Source organism: Hypomesus nipponensis, chromosome 9 (genome assembly GCF_054491055.1).
Source record: "Hypomesus nipponensis isolate SF chromosome 9, ASM5449105v1, whole genome shotgun sequence".
NCBI lineage: Eukaryota > Metazoa > Chordata > Actinopteri > Osmeriformes > Osmeridae > Hypomesus > Hypomesus nipponensis.
In genome coordinates, this window is record NC_140369.1 from 22,938,494 (window position 1) to 22,956,078 (window position 17,585).

Here is a 17,585-nt window from a genome sequence, read left to right on the forward strand (position 1 = left end):
GCATCTTATATGCAGTGTATGGATAAATGAGGGTTTATTGAATATGGAAATGTCATTGTAAAAATAGAGAAGGTGAAAATACTGAACTGAAGAAATGTGGAATAATATGTTGTTCATACTGAAGAAAGTTAACTGTGTCATAACTGAGGTTAATTGGTTGTTTAAAATAAAGACATGTACGCAAGAGCTGTGAAGAGTACAGACACAACTCCCCGTTCTCTTCATTTATTCTCTCTGTTCATTCTCTCCTGTATTCACAGGTAACAGTAATCTGCCAGTCAGGCCTCCTGAGCCGAGGTCTGCAACATATGGTCACCGGCTGAAGCCATACATCTGGTGGAAGAGTCAAGAAACCTGTGCAGAACTGGAAACCTCCGGCTACACAAGTTTGTTTCAAACAACAAAGAAGTGATTCCTGCAATACCACTTGCAGAACGTGCCCAAACCAAGGATCTGGACATGGCCCTAGAAGTTCCTCGAATCGAGCGAGCACTTGGAGTTCAGTGGTGTGTCGAAGCTGATGAATTCCAATTCTGGGTCATAGTCAAGGAAAATCCACTGACAAGGAGAGGGGTACTCTCTACTGTCGCTTTAGTCTATGATCCGCTGGGGTTTGTGGCTCCTTTCATATTAGTCGGCAAACAGATCCTCCAGACGTTATGCAAAGACAAAGTAGGCTGGGACGAGGATCTTCCAGAGCACATTTTGCCACAGTGGGAGTCATGGCTCAAGGATTTGCCTCACCTCGCAGCCCTAAAGATTCGAAGAAGCTACCTTCCATTAAGCTTTGGCAAGGTTGGGCGATATGAACTTCACAACTTTTCAGATGCAAGTCTCAGTAGATATGGTGCATGCTCATATCTTCGAGCTATAAGTGAAACAGGACAGATTAGTTGCTCACTTGTCATGGGGGAAAGCAAGAGTAGCCCATACCAAACAAATGACTATCCCAAGACTTGAATTGTCGTCAGCTGTGACTACAGTCCGAAATGGTGACTTTCTCAAGGTGGAGCTTGAGATTGAAAACCTGCAAGAGTGTTACTGGACAGACTCAAAGGTGGTCCTCGGCTATGTGAACAATGATGCCAAGAGGTTTCACACCTTTGTAGCAAACCGGATCCAACGCATAAAATCAAGCACAAACCCTGAACAATGGCGACATGTCAGTTCCGAAAATAACCCAGCCGACTGTGCCTCAAGAGGACTGACTGCAGTTCAGCTGAAAGAGTGTAACTGGTTGAAAGGACCCAACTTTCTTTGGCAGCCGAGTCTTCCATCTGAAGAGCAAATGGTGGGAGAAGTAGAAGTGACCGACCCTGAGCGTCGCCAAACCCACGTCCACACGGTCAGGACGACAGAAGTATATTCAATGGTAAACCACTTCATTAAGTTTTCGGACTGGTCCAGAGCAGTGAGAGCTGTCGCCAGGCTCCAGAGGTTTGTCAGGGTATTCAAGGGACTTCAATCAAGAACGAATGAAGCAACCAGTCTTGAAGAAAGAAGAGAAGCAGACATTTTCATTATCAAGCTGGTGCAGGAAGAAGCCTTCGCTGAAGACATCTACAGACTCAAATCTCAGAAAGTACCTACCCTGAACAAGCGCAACAAGTTGCACCAGTTAAATCCCTTCTTGGACAAAAGAAATGTCCTCAGGGTGGGAGGACGGCTATCCCAATCAACCTTGCATCATGACATAAAACATCCCGCAATACTTCCTAAAAAATATTGTGTCAGGCCTGCTCGTCAAATATCATCATGAATGTGTTCATCACCAAGGAAGAGGCATGACTATGAATGAGTTGCGTGCGAACGGAATATGGATCTTGGGATGTGGAAATGTAGTCTCCTCACACATTTTTAAGTGCGTACAATGTAGGAGATACAGAAGAACTACAGAAGTTCAACAAATGGCGGATCTTCCAGAAGAGAGGACAGAGACGTCCCCTCCCTTTACTGTCTGTGGTATTGACTGTTTCGGCCCTTTCATCGTGAAGGAAGAAAGAAAGGAATTAAAACGATACGGATTGTTGTTTACCTGTTTATGTTCTAGAGCAGTGCATATCGAGACGCTGGATGACTTGACCACAGACGCCTTCATAAATGCACTTCGAACAGTTGTAGCTATCAGAGGTCCTGTACACCAGTTGAAATGCGATCAGGGAACACATTTCGTGGGTGCTAAGAGTGTTTTCTGAGTTGCTCAAGGGAATGGATCAATAACGTCAACAAGCAATCGGTTGCGAGTTTGTAATGAATGTCCCATCAGCAAGTCATATGGGTGGAGTGTGGGAGCGCCAAATTCGAACAATTCGGAGTATTCTGACTACCATGCTTGACAAGTCTGCAAGCAGACTTGACACCACAACTCTGAGGACATTCCTTTACGAAACAATGGCTATAATCAACAGCAGGCCACTGAGTGTTGAACATCTTAACAATCCTACCGGTCCAGAACCTCTCACTCCAAACCACATACTAACCATGAAATCATCGATCTGATCTTGCCCCCGCCTGGGCAGTTTTGCAAAGAAGACCTATATTTATGTAAAAGGTGAAAAAGAGTGCAGTTTCTAGCCAATGAATTCTGGCAAAGATGGAAAAAGGAATACCTGCTAAACCTGCAACAACGCCAGAAATGGCAAAGACCATCACGAAACTCTAGACTCTAGATGACATTGTGATTCTACAAGATGACAGCTCACCAAGAAATGAGTGGAAGCTTGCCAGGGTTATAGAAGCTCAGTGCAGACGGCATGGTGCGAAAACTGAAGCTACTACTCACTGACACGACATTTGATAAGGGAAAACCGCACACTAGATCAGTTAACCTTGAAAGGCCTATCCACAAGGTAGTTACCTTACTAGAGGGTAACTAAAGTCACATACATAAGGTTACATCTATTCTGACGAAAAGCATTTCATTGATTCTTTTCATAATTTTTATTTTGGTAAAGGAAATCTCACATTTTAAGTTAATGAGTGATTTGGTGGGAGTGTAAATGCTGTCTAAATATGTGTTGTGTTATGATGCATAATAAATGCGAAATTTATGTTCAAATCTCTTATCAAATATTTATTGTGTTTTTTGTTCCTCTCGGAACTAAAGTTCTATGTATGTTGTGGTTTCCACAACTGTGTAATTTGTTAATGGACCAGAAAAATCAAGCACGTTTCAAGCTACACTTTTGTTAAGGCTAAGAAGAACAATAAGAGTGAAACAGATTTAATAACCTCTTTTTGAGACAAGAAGCAAACGAGGTGTATTATCTTGCATTTGAAGCTTTGTTATATTTGTGTGCTAACCGCAATTTGTATTTTTGTTTCTTCAGTAATGTATAGCTAATGTGTTTGACGTGCTTACTATGTTTGTTCACATAGTTCTCACGGCGTGACGTGGAAGCCTTAAGAGCAGAAGAGCAAAACAATAAACGCCCATTCAAAAGCAGCATTTAAAAGACAAATTCCCGCATTAACATAATGCAACATGACAGTTTGTATAAATTGAAATGGTCATTTATTAATACACTAGCATTTAATTATCAGGGCGAACAATTACACTGCGCTGAAATAAGTGTAAATGTAAAGTAAAGAAAGAAAATAACAAAGCCAGTCAGTATAACTTGTGAACGAATATCATTCAAGTCTTACTATACTAAACACAGTGGTCAGGCGAAAGGGATGAGGTATCTGTTTCCTCTAATAAACCTATTCAGGTCACATGAAAAATCATCCAAAGACTCGAACCCGAAGACTCAGTTGGGAAATGAACAAATCATGTCTGTTTCATCTAGCTACCAGTACTAAGCCTATGCGACAATCACTCTTTGAGAGGACTTGTTACTCCCGAGTCCTTGTAAGGATTTGTTCAAAATGAACGAATCGTTCATGAACGACACATCACTAGTGCACAGTGCCTGTAATGCAGTTGGTGCTTATAATGGCACATACACAGAGATTCCTGGAATTAAAGATATTGCATAGTGCCCGCAATGATGTCATTGACACACACAGCTGTCTGGAATTATAGATAGTGCAGTGTCCGGGATGCAGCTTGTGATGACAGTTCTTCTCAGTGCCTTTGGTACCTATATTTCTCAGATTACAATTGAAATTCTCATTCATTTTTTAAGTATCTGTTAACCTCAACTATTCTAGTCAGTTATGCACATCATTGAAGCAATTTCTCATTGTTTTAAACAAATTCCCAATGCTCTAATAGAGTGGTTATCAACCCTGGTCCTCAGGGACCCCTGTCCTGCATGTTTGAGATGTTTCCCTTCTCCAACACACCTGATTCAAATGAATGGGTCGTTATATAACTATGCAGAAGCCCGGTAACAGCCATTCATTTGAATCAGGTGAATCAGTCAAATTACTCAAGACCCTGCTGCCTCATGGTGCTCATCTGGACTCGCTGAACACCCAACCCAGTAACACTCATACCACAGCACATACACTAACCCAGTACTGCACACTACATTGGATATAGCTGCATCAGTCACTTTATATTGTTGGAACTCCTCTTTGCTGCTTTTGTCTTTGCTTTCAATCAGATCAGATCAATCTTGCCACTCTTCCATGTTGCACCATGGTCTTGAAGAAACGGCATCTCGTTCACCATCTGCCCTTTATGGATGAAGATTATACAAAACATGATAGTAGCAGAATTCCACTTTTACAAAAGATTTGCTTCTTCCAGTGTGTGCTGCCTTTGTATAGCATCCTTGTGTCACTGATGGACACTAGAGAAAAAGAGAGAGGTCTCTAGAGGTAGCTTTATCTGCCTCTTGCCTGTTGAGAATGGTAGAAGTTCGGTGTTAATTATTTTTTACTATGGTAAAACCTTTTCACCGTTCAGTTGGGGATATTACAGTGTATTCACATGGATTATCAGTAAACATAATTCATTAAAATAAAATGCAATGATCTTTTGTGAAAATCAAGGATCCACTTTGTATTTTGTTGCTGTTAGTCAGCATTTCATTCATGAAGAAAATCCTTTGGAATTCAAACTATTGTGCAAGTGTCATCAGTCAACACTTCTCATTTGGCCATATCTGCACTGTAATAGTGATACGAAAATGAACTTAAAAGTGACAATTGTAATGTCTGTTTGATATGTTGCTGTATAGTTCAGGCTATGTCATTGTTTATAATGCTCTAAGGACAGATCAATGTCATCACAACTTTGTACTTTGAAACTGTGAAACATGACCATTGTTATAATGACATTTTAAGAATGGCATATTTTTGGGGGGCATTTCTGCTTCATTTTGATAATAATATGTTGGGACTGGACATGCAGGGAAGAGAGAGAGAAGGACATGCTGGAAATGGTCTAAAATAGATTTAAATCAAAGCCCCCTAAAGTAAGGTCTCAGCCTACAATGGCCTTTTTTAACATTGCTGTCACGATAGTAATTTCTTTCTACAATGACCGTTGAAGTGGCAATTGGGAGGATTTCTAGTTCAAAGATTGATGAAGTCCAGGGCAGGTATAAAGACCCACTTAAAGAGCCACCAAGAGTCAACTGCCGTGCTGTTAGATTTCGAAGGCTTGCACCCTCCCAGGGAGTAAGTGCCCCCTCCTCTTAGATGTTAGAAATGCTCATTTTTGAGACAGAGTGCAGAAGTTTGCATGGGTCAGGTCCATTGCGAAAAGTGAGGTGGTAACCATGAATACAGAAAATGTGTGCCTAATCCTGGACTGTGGTGCTGCAACTGCGGTGGGGCGCATAGATGACTTGCATAAGACTAATCTTATTTGTCTGTATATTCCACTGACGTATGTTGCCAGTTGGCAGGATTACAGTGGATAGAAGAAACTTGACCCCTCAGAGTGGTGTTATGGATGGATGCTGCTTCAGCTTGGTGTAGTGTAGTATCTGGTAGGTCTTGCAGAAAATATTTGTTATTTGAGGTTATGACACTATTGCTCCAGGTGCAAGGGTTAGGAATTGTGGTTGGATTCTGTTGGGTTGTTTTGGGGTGGTTGGAAATAAAGTAGCTGACGGGTTGGCCAAAGCTGCATTAAAGTCATGTTCTGTGGATGTAGAAGTGCCACAGGGAAGGGGTGAGGTGAAGGCTCTCATTACAGAGAAGGTTATGGATGAGTGGCAGAGGAGGAAGTGAAAGGTCAAAACTTTTATTCAGTACAGCCAATTGTTCAACCAGATAGAGTATGTTGCCCAGATTAGTCCAGTCATTTTAAGCCAAAAAGGGGGTCAGCCTAGGACAAATTGCAAAAAAAGCTAACTCAACTGATTTTGTATCCTCAATATGTCCTGGGTAAGGAAAAAACAATACAAAGAATCCCATTGGAGGAAAGTTTTTATACCACAACATATCTAAACATTGGATATGGCCAGGTGAAAATGTTTTGCAGAAGTTTGTTGACCTCTTAAAAGAATATAGAGGCAAACAAATGTCACCGTAAGGGGCAGAGATCCAGTCATTCATTCAGGGTCCACTCAACTGTCAATCAACTGTCACTAGGCTGTCACTCAGGTAAGAAAGATTTCCTTTTGTTTCTCATACATGGATTATTCAACCTACATTAATAAAACATACCTGGTGGTCAACTACAATTTATTGGGAACATCTGGATGTGTGTTGAGCTGTGGTACGACTATTATTGGTAAAACGACCAAGCCCCAAACCCCATCTCTGCAATAATAATTAATAAAGGCTGGTTTAAAGTACTTCTTCCTGACTATGTATTATTGCTCATGGGCAGCCTAAATGGGTTCCACTCAGACCTTAACATTAACTATTTTACTGCTGTTTGTCAACAAAACATTTTCATCATGCTATACCCAAAGTTTAGATCTGTTGTGGTATTTATGCAAATTAGCACATACCTAATTAGATTATGCACCGTTTGCCCATGTTAACAAACAATTTCAAAAACCTTTATATATTTTTTGTTGGTCTTAATGTAAGTAATCCATTCAGTAATGTTCATGGTGATATCTAAAGGTTAATATTTTTACCCTATTCATGTTAGAAAAAGAATAGCCTATATGAATTGGCCATAATTTTCCCCTACTGGGATTCTTCAGGGATTTTATTTCATTACTCTGGACATATTGAGGATAAAAAAAACAGTTGAGTTTTCTTCTGTTAAATTTGTCCTACCTTTTTTCCTAAAATGACTGGACCAGACAGGAGAGGGGAAGAGTTGGTGCAGCGTATGAGATTTGGCAACCCTGCATTGAATTCATTTTGGTGGTGATTGGGCGTTGGTTTGTATGATGTGGTGGACACAGTTGAAAACTGTCAGCCATGCATGTATTTTTTGGGGAAGTGTTGTTTATTGGGGGAGTTAACCTATGTAGAGCTCTTTTCTCCTTCTTTTGGGAAACTTGGATTGGTGTAAAGATATGTGTATATTTTATTATGTATTTATTGTAGATTTTGGGGTTAATTTTGATGCTGACCATAGGTTTCCAGGCGTACACTCCCGAACTGTAGGTGGCAGTAATGCACCTCGATATCTACCATTATAAGATGAAAGAACAAGAATCCCAGAAAGTAGAACAAAATTAAAAACAGAAGCATGGCACTTCAAATGAGCACGGAATTGCCTAAGAAAACTGAATTGGTGAAGCAAGGAGCCGAAGCTCGTATATACCGGAGAACATTTTTGGGCAAACCGACAATTGTGAAAGAAAGGTTTCCGAAATTGTACAGGCATCCTGTTTTAGACGAAAAGCTCACACACCGCCGAACTGTTCAAGAGGTACGCTCAATACTACGTTGCAGAAAAGCAGGTATGTAGCTGATAAAACGTCCTTATAATGAAGCACTGCTGTATGCACTGACATTGACTTCGCCAGAAACTAATATTTTGTTTTCAAATCAGAAGTGAATCAGCCTTAAAATGTGTTAGGCGTGCGCTCAAAGACTAAACCAGCCGATTTTGTCTCACTTCAGGCATATTGGCACCAGTGGTTTACTTCGTGGACTATGCCTCCCACTGCATCTTCCTTGAGGACATAGTGAGCTCCATCACTGTCAGAGACCACATTGCTGCCATCCACCTTGCCCGGGAAAACCGGGAAGCACATCTGGACCAACTTGCCCAGAAGATGGGTCAGATCCTGGCAAGGATGCATGACGAGGACGTAGTCCACGGAGATCTTACTACATCCAATATGCTATTGAAGTCCAGTGCAGAGAGTGGGGAAATTGACCTGGTTCTTATTGACTTTGGTTTGAGCTACATCTCTGCCTTACCTGAGGATAAAGGAGTAGACATGTATGTGCTGGAGAAAGCCTTTCTGAGCACCCACCCCAACACAGAAGCCATGTTTGAGAAGCTGCTGAAAAGCTATGCAGCCTCATCCAAGAAATCCTCAGCAGTCATTAAAAAACTTGACGAAGTTAGGTTGAGAGGGAGGAAGAGGTCAATGGTTGGTTGAAATTAACCAAATTAATGCAAAGAAATTAGATATACTCGCTTGACAGATTGCGGTTGAAAATGTGTGGTTGAAAATGTAATGTAAAAAATGTAACCACTGCTGTCCCAAATAATTTTTGTAATAAATTATTTGGTTATGTTGATTTAGCTGTGTGTTTCCAAATGGGTAACCTAATGACACAACACGGTAAGAAAAAATAGTGCTGATTATTTCATTCACAGCTTGTTGATTTAATGTAATCATCAACAAACTTACACAATTAAGTTCCATTGATTTCACGGTAATTTTATCCACTTATGCCACTAAAAAGTGAACTTTTTATGTTGAATGATCTCAAAACAGTATTTTTATTTGACATTTATAAAGTGTATTCAGTTTTTGTGAATGAGCCATTAGTTAAGTATGTTTATAATTTGTAGCAAAGCCTTAATCAAGGTTATTTTATAGTGGTTGTTGAAGTCTAGGCTTTATGGGCACAGCTGAGCACTCTTTACATGGCTCTCGGGCAATAGGTGCAACAGGGCAGATCACGCATGCGTGATGGGAAGGTCACGTTTTTTATTGCTTGCATGCTCTCATCATAGTTTACAGGGTTATTTCTATTAGATTCCAACTGCTACAGGTAAAAACAATACCGTAATAAAAAAAATAAAAAACTCAAGATCTACAACAGAATCGATTCAAATTTGAGTATTAATACAGAATGTGGTGTAGAAACATCCTTTTTTTCTTATTGTGTACACCTTTTTTGAAAATGCCGTATGCTTGAGTTCCTTGGAGGCAGACCTTTAAAGCTTTGCTATTAGCCAGACACTCACAGCTGGATTGTGAAATCATAATTTAAATGGCATTGAACAACTGTTGCAAAACTTGTTCTTTATTTCTTCACACATCCCAAACTGTTCGGATTGAAGCATGGTTGACACCCACATCACAATTACAGCATTTACAGTTTTTTTTTTTACAATTGCTATGACAGTTTTTTCAATACCTTTAACAAGTTTCCTAAACTCTTAACAATTAGCACAACATCCGTCTGTGTAGGCTATACAATTAGTACATTTCTTGTTGCTTTGACACAAAATGCATAGAGTAAATACTCATTTTAAATGCTTGAACTTCTTTTACACACAAGCTCAACCAAGACCAAAACAATAAATGTTTACTGCATAAATTATTGGCTAAAGTCAAAGTGAACGGCTGTTTATATTGTGAATTGAAACATAAATATATCCCCTGGATTTTATTCCATTGCTACTGAGAAACAGCTGAAGTTATGCAAATACTGTATATCACAGCTGATTCCCGACTCAGAAACACTCAGGTGTTGAGGATCTTTAAATTGTATGACCATAAGGTATATACAGTAAAGAGGACCTCTTTGGGCTGATCTGGTGTGGAAAAAGAACAATACAGAGCAACACAAGAGAGAAAGAATACAGTAATGCCTGAACAAGGGAGAGGAAGACAAGTACCAGGACTAGGGATAGGAGTTAGAATGTGTGGTGGCGCTCGGAGAAGGGCCAGAGCTAGGGTAATACTGTAAATTGAAGCTATATTGCCTTTTTCTTGCAGTAATGTCCTGTTGCAAATGAAGCCTTTACTGCAGCAATTATGTTTCTGTCTTCTTTTTTTCAATACAGTAACCGTACATTCTATAAAGCTACTCTGAGATGGGTCATCATTTTTTGTTCTGAATCTATGAAGCAAAAGAAACAAAATGAATGCATTTACAAATCAAAAATGTAGAGCGGCTTCAAAAGAAACTGCATTGCAAACACAATCTATAATCCATATACTGTGAGACCTGACACTTATACCTGCATAAATGAATGCAGTTTCTGTAATTCCATCTGATGTTAGAGTTTTTTTATGACATTGTGCTATAATTGAATGAATGTGTGATAGGTGTGTTGATGCGTTAAGAGTTTAGAAACGTTCAAGATATTGAAAAAACTGTCCTGGCGATTGTAAAAAACTGTAACCTATATATGGCTTAATAGGTTGTTTTGGTCTAAAATTTATACAAAAAATTATACGTAAACTGTAAGCCATGTCATATATTGTCATGCTTAAATTATGTCCTACAACATCCCTGTTTTATCATAAATTTGACAATGAAGATATTTTATAATACTTAAAAAGTGCTAATATCAAGCAGTATTTTATTATTTATTTTATTATGCATATAAGTGTCAAGCTAACAAAATGTTTTTGACTTGATGACGACTTGACGGTTTTGCAATTTTAGAAAGTCATAGCCCGCAGTTGTATTATAAGGAAGTAAAATATGATTTTGTTCCTTCAGTAAGCAGGACATTATTCTTCCGATCCACTCATAAACACTAAATAACATTTAGGACAAGAGTACACAAATGTTTGGCAGAAGCACACACATTTTAAGTGGTGTATATCCATTCAAAATCTTTTGAAAACTCTAATTGCTGTACCAATATATAGCTTTGTTCAAAGATTCATAAACACATGTAAGGCAATGTAAGGCTTAGCAGCGCACTATGGTCATAACCACAATCCAAAGAACAAGAAAAATCACTCAATTACAAAGCTAATAGCAACAATAAAGTAAGCGTAATACAAAAAAAATAAAAATAAGTGCTATTTCCAGAAAACAAAAACTATTAAATGAACACTTTTAGGCCTGCACAGTGTAAACTACATGGTCCAATACAACACCACATATCAAGCAGTGATTGTGACATGCAAGATAGTTAAGTGCTATTTAGCATAGCATCCAATCCACTGTAATTGGTCCCCCTATGTATGGCAATTCAAATCAATCTCGCCTTGTTGGGTCTACATTTCCCATAATGCATCTAACAAACATTTGGTATCGAGTTCAGGCTTTATGGCACTTTTAATACACAGAACAAATTATTCAGTGGTGTTGTTCAAATCTAAGTGTGCATCAGTCTAATGGAATTAACCCTCCTAAAAGTGAAGGCTAACTTATTTGAAAAAATATTTATGGATTACATGGTGTAGTGTACTGAATGTTTTGACAGAAATCATATCATACATGACAAAGGTTTGCCTGAAAAGGGAGAAAAATGGAAGAGAGAAGCTAAAGCGTGTTCAACTGAAATCCCGATTAGTTAGAATCATGGGGACGACCAGGGTCCACACATAGAGAGACAAGCACACCCAGCTGGAGGTGATCTTCACCCACACGGCTGGCCATTTGCTGGTCATGGCGTTGTAGTCTGCGTCAGGGCTAATAAAAACAATCAACAATTTGTGATGTACAGACTTCCCCATGTTATAGAGTAGAGTAGCTTCTTATACTTTTAGCAGTGCTGTCTACAATTCTTTGACATGAACTGAGGAAAGCATTTCCATAAAAAGAATTGTTCTACTCTCATATGTAAACTCATACTATGAGCAATGTTTGCTGCAGTTGGAGGCGTCTACTGACCTGTACCAGTTGGTAAGAGTCATCATGATGTAGAGGGAGGCCAGGAAGAGCATGAAGTGGAAGAAAGAGTAGCTATACTGGACCACATCTCTCTCGTTGTCCTCCACACGCCTGGGCCCACTGACCACCCCACCCTCTGACTCGACCGGAGTGCTGGCATTGCTCTCGGCCAGGATGATGGCATCGTTAGAGGCCATGGTCAGCTTATTCACCTGGCTGGTGTTGGAGGAGCGGATACTGCCCAGGAGGAGAAAAAGGACCTTACAATAGTGCTTGTAAAACCCCAGGCAATAGTGGTTTTATCTGATCTGATGGTTATACTGCTTTATAGTAATACTTAAGTTAGGGTTAGTTATGGTTGAAGTTAGTTCTGCTTGCTGTATGCACATATGCTAAGAAGCAACCAATACAGTCCATTTACTAATATTCTCAAAATAGCATCACTTTTTTTTCTCTTCATTTTAAGCAACATCATTTGCATCAACCTCAATAGACAGCCTCTGCATGCTTGTGGTTACATTTCTCACACATTAGCAGGAGCTTGTGCATTTGTTCAAACCATCCCTCCATTTCTTATGTCACTCCCATGCTATGATACCTTGAGTAGAGGATACAGAGGATGAAGATGGCCAGGCCCACGATGCTCTGGGCATCCCACCACTGCAGGTAGGGCGAGGACGGAGTGGGCACCTCCGTGCCAATGATCACCACTGCCGTCTGGTTCTCGATCTCCAGAGGGGCCGGCGTTGGGACGGCAATCTGCTGGAAGATGCTCAGCAGGCTGGGGTTGCATGCCCGGTCTGAGGGGGGTGGTTCGGACGAGGCCATCATCCATAACGGAAAATAAGAGGGATAGGTGTGGGGGGGAGGGGGGGGACATATTCAGTATAATACGTTTAGTTTGTTACTACTACAAGTTCCCTGTTTTAAAAGTTGTACGGTTATTAGAAATGGCTTCATCTCAATAAAATGGGTGTTATTATTTCAAACAAATCTCTCACCAGGCTCGTTGGTCATAGCAGACCAGGTCAGATACATGGTGTACAAGGTGATGATGGATGACTGAAGTAAACCAGACCTTGGCTGGGACTCCTACACACACACACAGTACCTTGTGAAGATTAAGTTATCAGCAACAGTACTATAACTAAAAGCCTCCAGGTTTCAAGTGTATGTGTTTTAAGTATATTGATTTAAATCGGTTCACTTATCACTTCAACAAATTGATAAGTAGAAAGGTAATGTAGCTGAATGTTTCAGTGTGCCTGACCTGTACTTTGGGCAGGACAGACACAACAGAAGCCATGAAGCAGAGGAGCATGTTGAAGCTGATGAAGAACTTGTTGATAAGACATCCCTCTGGCTGGGTGTAGAAGACGAAGAAGAGGATGATGGCGATGAATGACAGGATGTAGTTTAGGATTGTCACAGTCAGTAAGGCTAGAATATCCAAGACAGAATCAGATTGGATTAGGTTTCAAAACGTGTCTGTGGAGCCATCTCAACCAGCAGTAAATTGTCTGACTAAATAGTAGAAAATGCACATTAAACAATAAATATTGTGATAGTGTAAAGCAATTACAATAACACAACAAAAAAATTGTAAGTTACCTGCGTACCAGCCCTTGGCATTTCCGGTCTCCATTTTGTCCACCCAGGACTCATTCCAAGAATGGGCAAAGTCTACCAGAAGAACCAACTGGATCAGGATGAAACAGAAAGCCCCGCATGTTCCCACCACGAACCACGCTGCAACCACAGTCACAAGTAGAGCCCAGGTTCAACATTCAGGTCAACAATGCATTTCATCACAAAGCAAACAATTCACAAAAATAGTTCAAATATGATTTCATATAATATGGCAACAATGACAAATATCTCTGTAAGTGGTGAGACATAACCTTAATTGCAGCTGCATGCTCATATCCTTTAGATTAATTGATTACAACAAGCGCGATTGGTCAAATTCCAAACCATTACTGCTTGAAAAAAGGATGACACAGTTCTTACTGCGGGTGAAAGCCCCTTCTGGGATGTAAAAGGCACCAGTGGTCACTGCCACCATGGCAGCAATCTTGAAGAACCAGAACCTGAGAAGAAACAAGTTCTCTGTCAGTGGGCATAGTGCTTTTTACCATAACATTTAACATTCATGAGTTCTGATTATGGATCTTTATAATCAGTAAATTATACATTCAAATAAAGTTTAATAACTACAGATTTCCTGTTTGTATGTAAAGTAAATTAGTGGGAATGAAATAAAAGATATTATGAAGGTATATTTTTCCAGGTATATAATCTGACATTGGAAACTAAGTTAAGGCCCTTCCAGAAAACTTAATGTGCCATGATCCAAGTTGCAACCCAGCACACCTCTGTAACATCCCGAATTATGCCGGAATCTCATCTCTGCAAAATGGTTCCTTTTCATCCATAGTCCATCTTTTCTGTTAACTTCCAGGTACTGAATTTAATTTAATACTTTAAAGAATTTAATATTGTATTTCATCTTTCTAGAACCTTCCCGTCCACACCAGCCTTTATCCGCAGAGGATATTTTTTACATTCATATTTACCCGTTGTGGATGGCAGCACGGGGGTCCTTGGTGTTCTTAACGTGGATCATGCTCAAAGAAAATGCCAGGAAGCACATGCTCATACCAAAGCACACTCGGTAGACAGCCTTGTAGCCAACAAAGATCTCACAGTTCACGTTGGCATGGACACCCGGGATGGAAGAGCCAGCTCCATCTTCACAGAACCCTGGGATCTGTCACACAAGGAGAAACAACGGAAACACAACCACATGTAGAAGTTGAACAAGTATTTCAGGGATGACAAAGAATTTCAATTATGATCTGAGAAATATAGGTACTAAAACCACTGAGAAGAACTTTCATCACAAGCTGCATCATGGGTACTGCACTATTTACCTATAATTCCAGAAATCTGTGTGTGTCACCGACATCATCGCGGGCACTGTGCCCTATAATTTCAGGAATCTGTCTGTGTGCGCCACCAATTTTATCATGAGCACTGTGCACTATCTATAGGAATCTGTATTTGTGTGTTTCACTGACATCTTAATAACCGACTTCATCACTGGCACTGTGCACTAGTACATCAAATTGCAGATAAAAACATATCTTAACATAAAGTCCCACCACTCAATCATGCTACCAAAGCAAATCTCACAGTACACACATCTTTCATTCAAGGGTGGTCCGTCTTTTTGAACAAACTTCTGTCACACAGAGGGAAGCCATTGATTGGTCCATACCCTTTTCAGTTGTTGATCAACCCCCGGTGACAGCATGATGCAGGCTATAATGGTCCCTAGCAACAGAATGAAGGCATAGATGACTCGCGTCACTGTGGAGTTCTTGCTGTTGGGACAGCATCTGCACATCAGGCATGTTGCACTGCTACAAAGACATGGCACCTAAGGAGAAGAGAACAGAGAATAAAACAAGCAACGTTGTGAGTCACTCGTATAAAGATGTCTGTCTGAGAATAGACAGAAGTCCAGTGAATTGAAGTGTATAGACATTGTACATTGCCACCAACAGGAAACTATGTACCAATTCCTTGTTCTTTTTGTTAGGTGTACAATATGAAAGGGTATGTGGTTCTCAAACTGTTTCAGTCAGCTCCTCTGAAAACAGAAAAACATTTCATCAGATGTTCCGGTAGGTCTCCAAACAGAAACCAGTCTCCATGACGGGCAACAGCGAGTTTCCTGGTCCCTTCCTGCATCTACCAAGTTGAAAATTTGATTTTGGTGTTTCAAAACCTATTGACACTTCCCTGCTGTATGACTGTGTTAAGCCTGTGTTCTGCTCCTCTCTTTCACCAACCGTCTCTGGAGGAGGGGATCCCTCTCTGAATTGCTCCTCCCAAGGTTTCTTCCATTTTTTCTCCCATTGGGAGTTTTTCTGGGAGTTTTTCCTTGTCTCCCTTGAGGGTTTAGGTTGGTTGAGGGGCGGTTCTATGGGCGTATGTGAAGCCCTCTGTGACATGCTTGCGTGTAAAAAGGGCCATACAAATAAATGTTGATTTGATCAGATCCATTATAATTATCCTCTTTCTATAGCAGTGTAGTCCGGTTTCCGAGGACCAATTAGACTCAGATGTCATCTAACTTGTTTGATGAGACAACAATACCGTTACTGTACATTTATTCTGACACACTCCAAGCTTGTGTTTGCATTGTCCCTTTAAGGCACTCGCCTGAGCTTGAAGATTGTAAACAAGTTAATACTCCATGTAGACAGGCAAGGTCGGCTTAGTGTAGGCCAGGCCATGGACACGTGTCCAGACACCTATCCAGTTAACGCATGACTAAGGAGGCAACCAGTGTGCCAGCCTCTGACCTCCATTCAATCATAGATTGGTCTGGGAGGCAAACAACTCTCAGAGTATGATAACCATATAATGTAATACCTTAATGGTATTTAGCTAGTAGTTTCCATCTAAGTATCTCTGTTGTCCCCATAAGTGAAGGCTTTGTGGGTTAGTGGACTTGACCATAATGGTCGCATGTTTTTACTACAGGGATTGACATTCTTTATCAACTGTAGCATACTCTAAATACGACTATATTATCTATTATCTGTGGGCCGCAACCACTGGCAACACGAGGGCAGATTACCCTTTGTCCTCTTTTTGTTGCTCTCATTGCATAAATTACTTCCAGCATTTTTGTTTTACAAGAACAAGATTCAGCAATATTATGTGCCTTCATTGCTGTGTATTGACAGGCTTAAATATGGCCTTTTGTTTTTGTATAGGCATGGAAGCACATTAAAAAAGAAAAACATTAATCCAGTTCATCACGTGTGGAGCAGATGACTAGTGTGTTTTGATTAACCCTTTCATATTTAGTGTAGTTATTTGTCTTCACTCTATCCACTGACAGTTATAAACACGTTTATACTTATCCTATAATAATCATACAACAGAAAGCTAATTAGTTTTAAAAACGTATAATTGTTTATAAAAAGGTAGGCCCTACCTTCAAACACTGTCTACGTGAAACGTTTGAAATATCTGGCAGTGCTGACATCACTGTAGCCTACATCAATAAAAAAACAACTCAAATATAGCCTTCACAGTTAAGACATTTAGGTTTCCTGCTGTATTTCCTCTGGAAATAGACTTAAATAGACTAGGTTGACAATTCACAATAGTGTAGCCTACCATCTGACCTGTTGCTTAGGGTATTCGCTGTGACAACAATCTAGTCATCATCAACCACGTAAATTAAATTAAAAATAAAAACGATAATAAATGGCCTGATGTCGGTATATAACTTACCCAGCTTGCAAAAGAAAAGGCCCCCAGTAAAGCTCCCATGGTTGTCCTGTTTCAGCGCCTGAGCACTACAGTAATATGTAAATCAGTTTTCTTTCTCGAACGAAACCCGCTAATTTCCTGCCCCTCCAGGTTGGATTTCAAGCGCAAACACAACTGTAACCTATTGTAGATTTTCAAATAAATACATTCTTATATTTTATCATTATCAAGATGTGATTAATCTTTGATATTGGCTACTTAATTTCTTAAACTGTCAATACGCTAACTTCCTCCTATGTTTGAGACAGTAGACGCTACAGTAATCTACAGTTGTCTACTGTATTAATTAGGTCTGTTTTTTCATGCGTCATTCGATGATGTCATTACGTTCAAGAACGTTTCTAAAGCGCATCCACAGAATACAAAGATTATGA

At 40.0% G+C, this 17,585-nt stretch overlaps 2 protein-coding genes across 3 annotated transcripts; one reads left to right on the plus strand and one right to left on the minus strand.

Moving 5' to 3' along the window:
* The first annotated feature begins 7,513 nt into the window (after positions 1-7,513).
* On the plus strand, positions 7,514-8,751 carry tp53rk (TP53 regulating kinase). Its single transcript, XM_084704820.1, has 2 exons — positions 7,514-7,772; positions 7,936-8,751. The coding sequence occupies exons 1-2, from the start codon at positions 7,559-7,561 to the stop codon at positions 8,421-8,423; spliced, it is 702 nt and encodes a 233-aa protein (XP_084560946.1). The 5' UTR covers positions 7,514-7,558; the 3' UTR covers positions 8,424-8,751.
* A 533-nt stretch (positions 8,752-9,284) lies between these two features.
* Positions 9,285-17,511, minus strand: serinc3 (serine incorporator 3). Of its 2 annotated transcripts, XM_084704817.1 has the most exons (11): positions 17,173-17,511; positions 16,871-16,930; positions 15,137-15,298; positions 14,433-14,626; positions 13,867-13,946; positions 13,468-13,605; positions 13,127-13,296; positions 12,858-12,948; positions 12,455-12,656; positions 11,857-12,093; positions 9,285-11,655 (listed from the first exon to the last, which is right to left on the minus strand). In XM_084704817.1, the coding sequence occupies exons 1-11, from the start codon at positions 17,209-17,211 to the stop codon at positions 11,517-11,519; spliced, it is 1,512 nt and encodes a 503-aa protein (XP_084560943.1). In that variant the 5' UTR covers positions 17,212-17,511; the 3' UTR covers positions 9,285-11,516. The 2 variants fall into 2 exon arrangements, with proteins under 2 accessions (XP_084560943.1, XP_084560945.1); XM_084704819.1 differs by lacking the exon at positions 16,871-16,930.
* Positions 17,512-17,585: the final 74 nt, after the last annotated feature.

What these genes read in the sequence shown, in the direction of transcription:
- serinc3 (XM_084704817.1), bottom strand. Translation starts at nt 17,211, where the DNA reads ATGGGAGCTTTACTGGGGGCCTTTTCTTTTGCAAGCTGG. An exon ending in CTGTCCTGCCCAAAGTACAG is followed by an intron (nt 12,949 to 13,126) that starts GTCAGGCACACT and finishes GTGTGTGTGTAG; the next exon opens with GAGTCCCAGCCAAGGTCTGG. An exon ending in CTCTGTATCCTCTACTCAAG is followed by an intron (nt 12,094 to 12,454) that starts GTATCATAGCAT and finishes CCTCCTGGGCAG; the next exon opens with TATCCGCTCCTCCAACACCA.
- tp53rk (XM_084704820.1), top strand. Translation starts at nt 7,559, where the DNA reads ATGGCACTTCAAATGAGCACGGAATTGCCTAAGAAAACTGAATTGGTG. An exon ending in ACTACGTTGCAGAAAAGCAG is followed by an intron (nt 7,773 to 7,935) that starts GTATGTAGCTGA and finishes GTCTCACTTCAG; the next exon opens with GCATATTGGCACCAGTGGTT.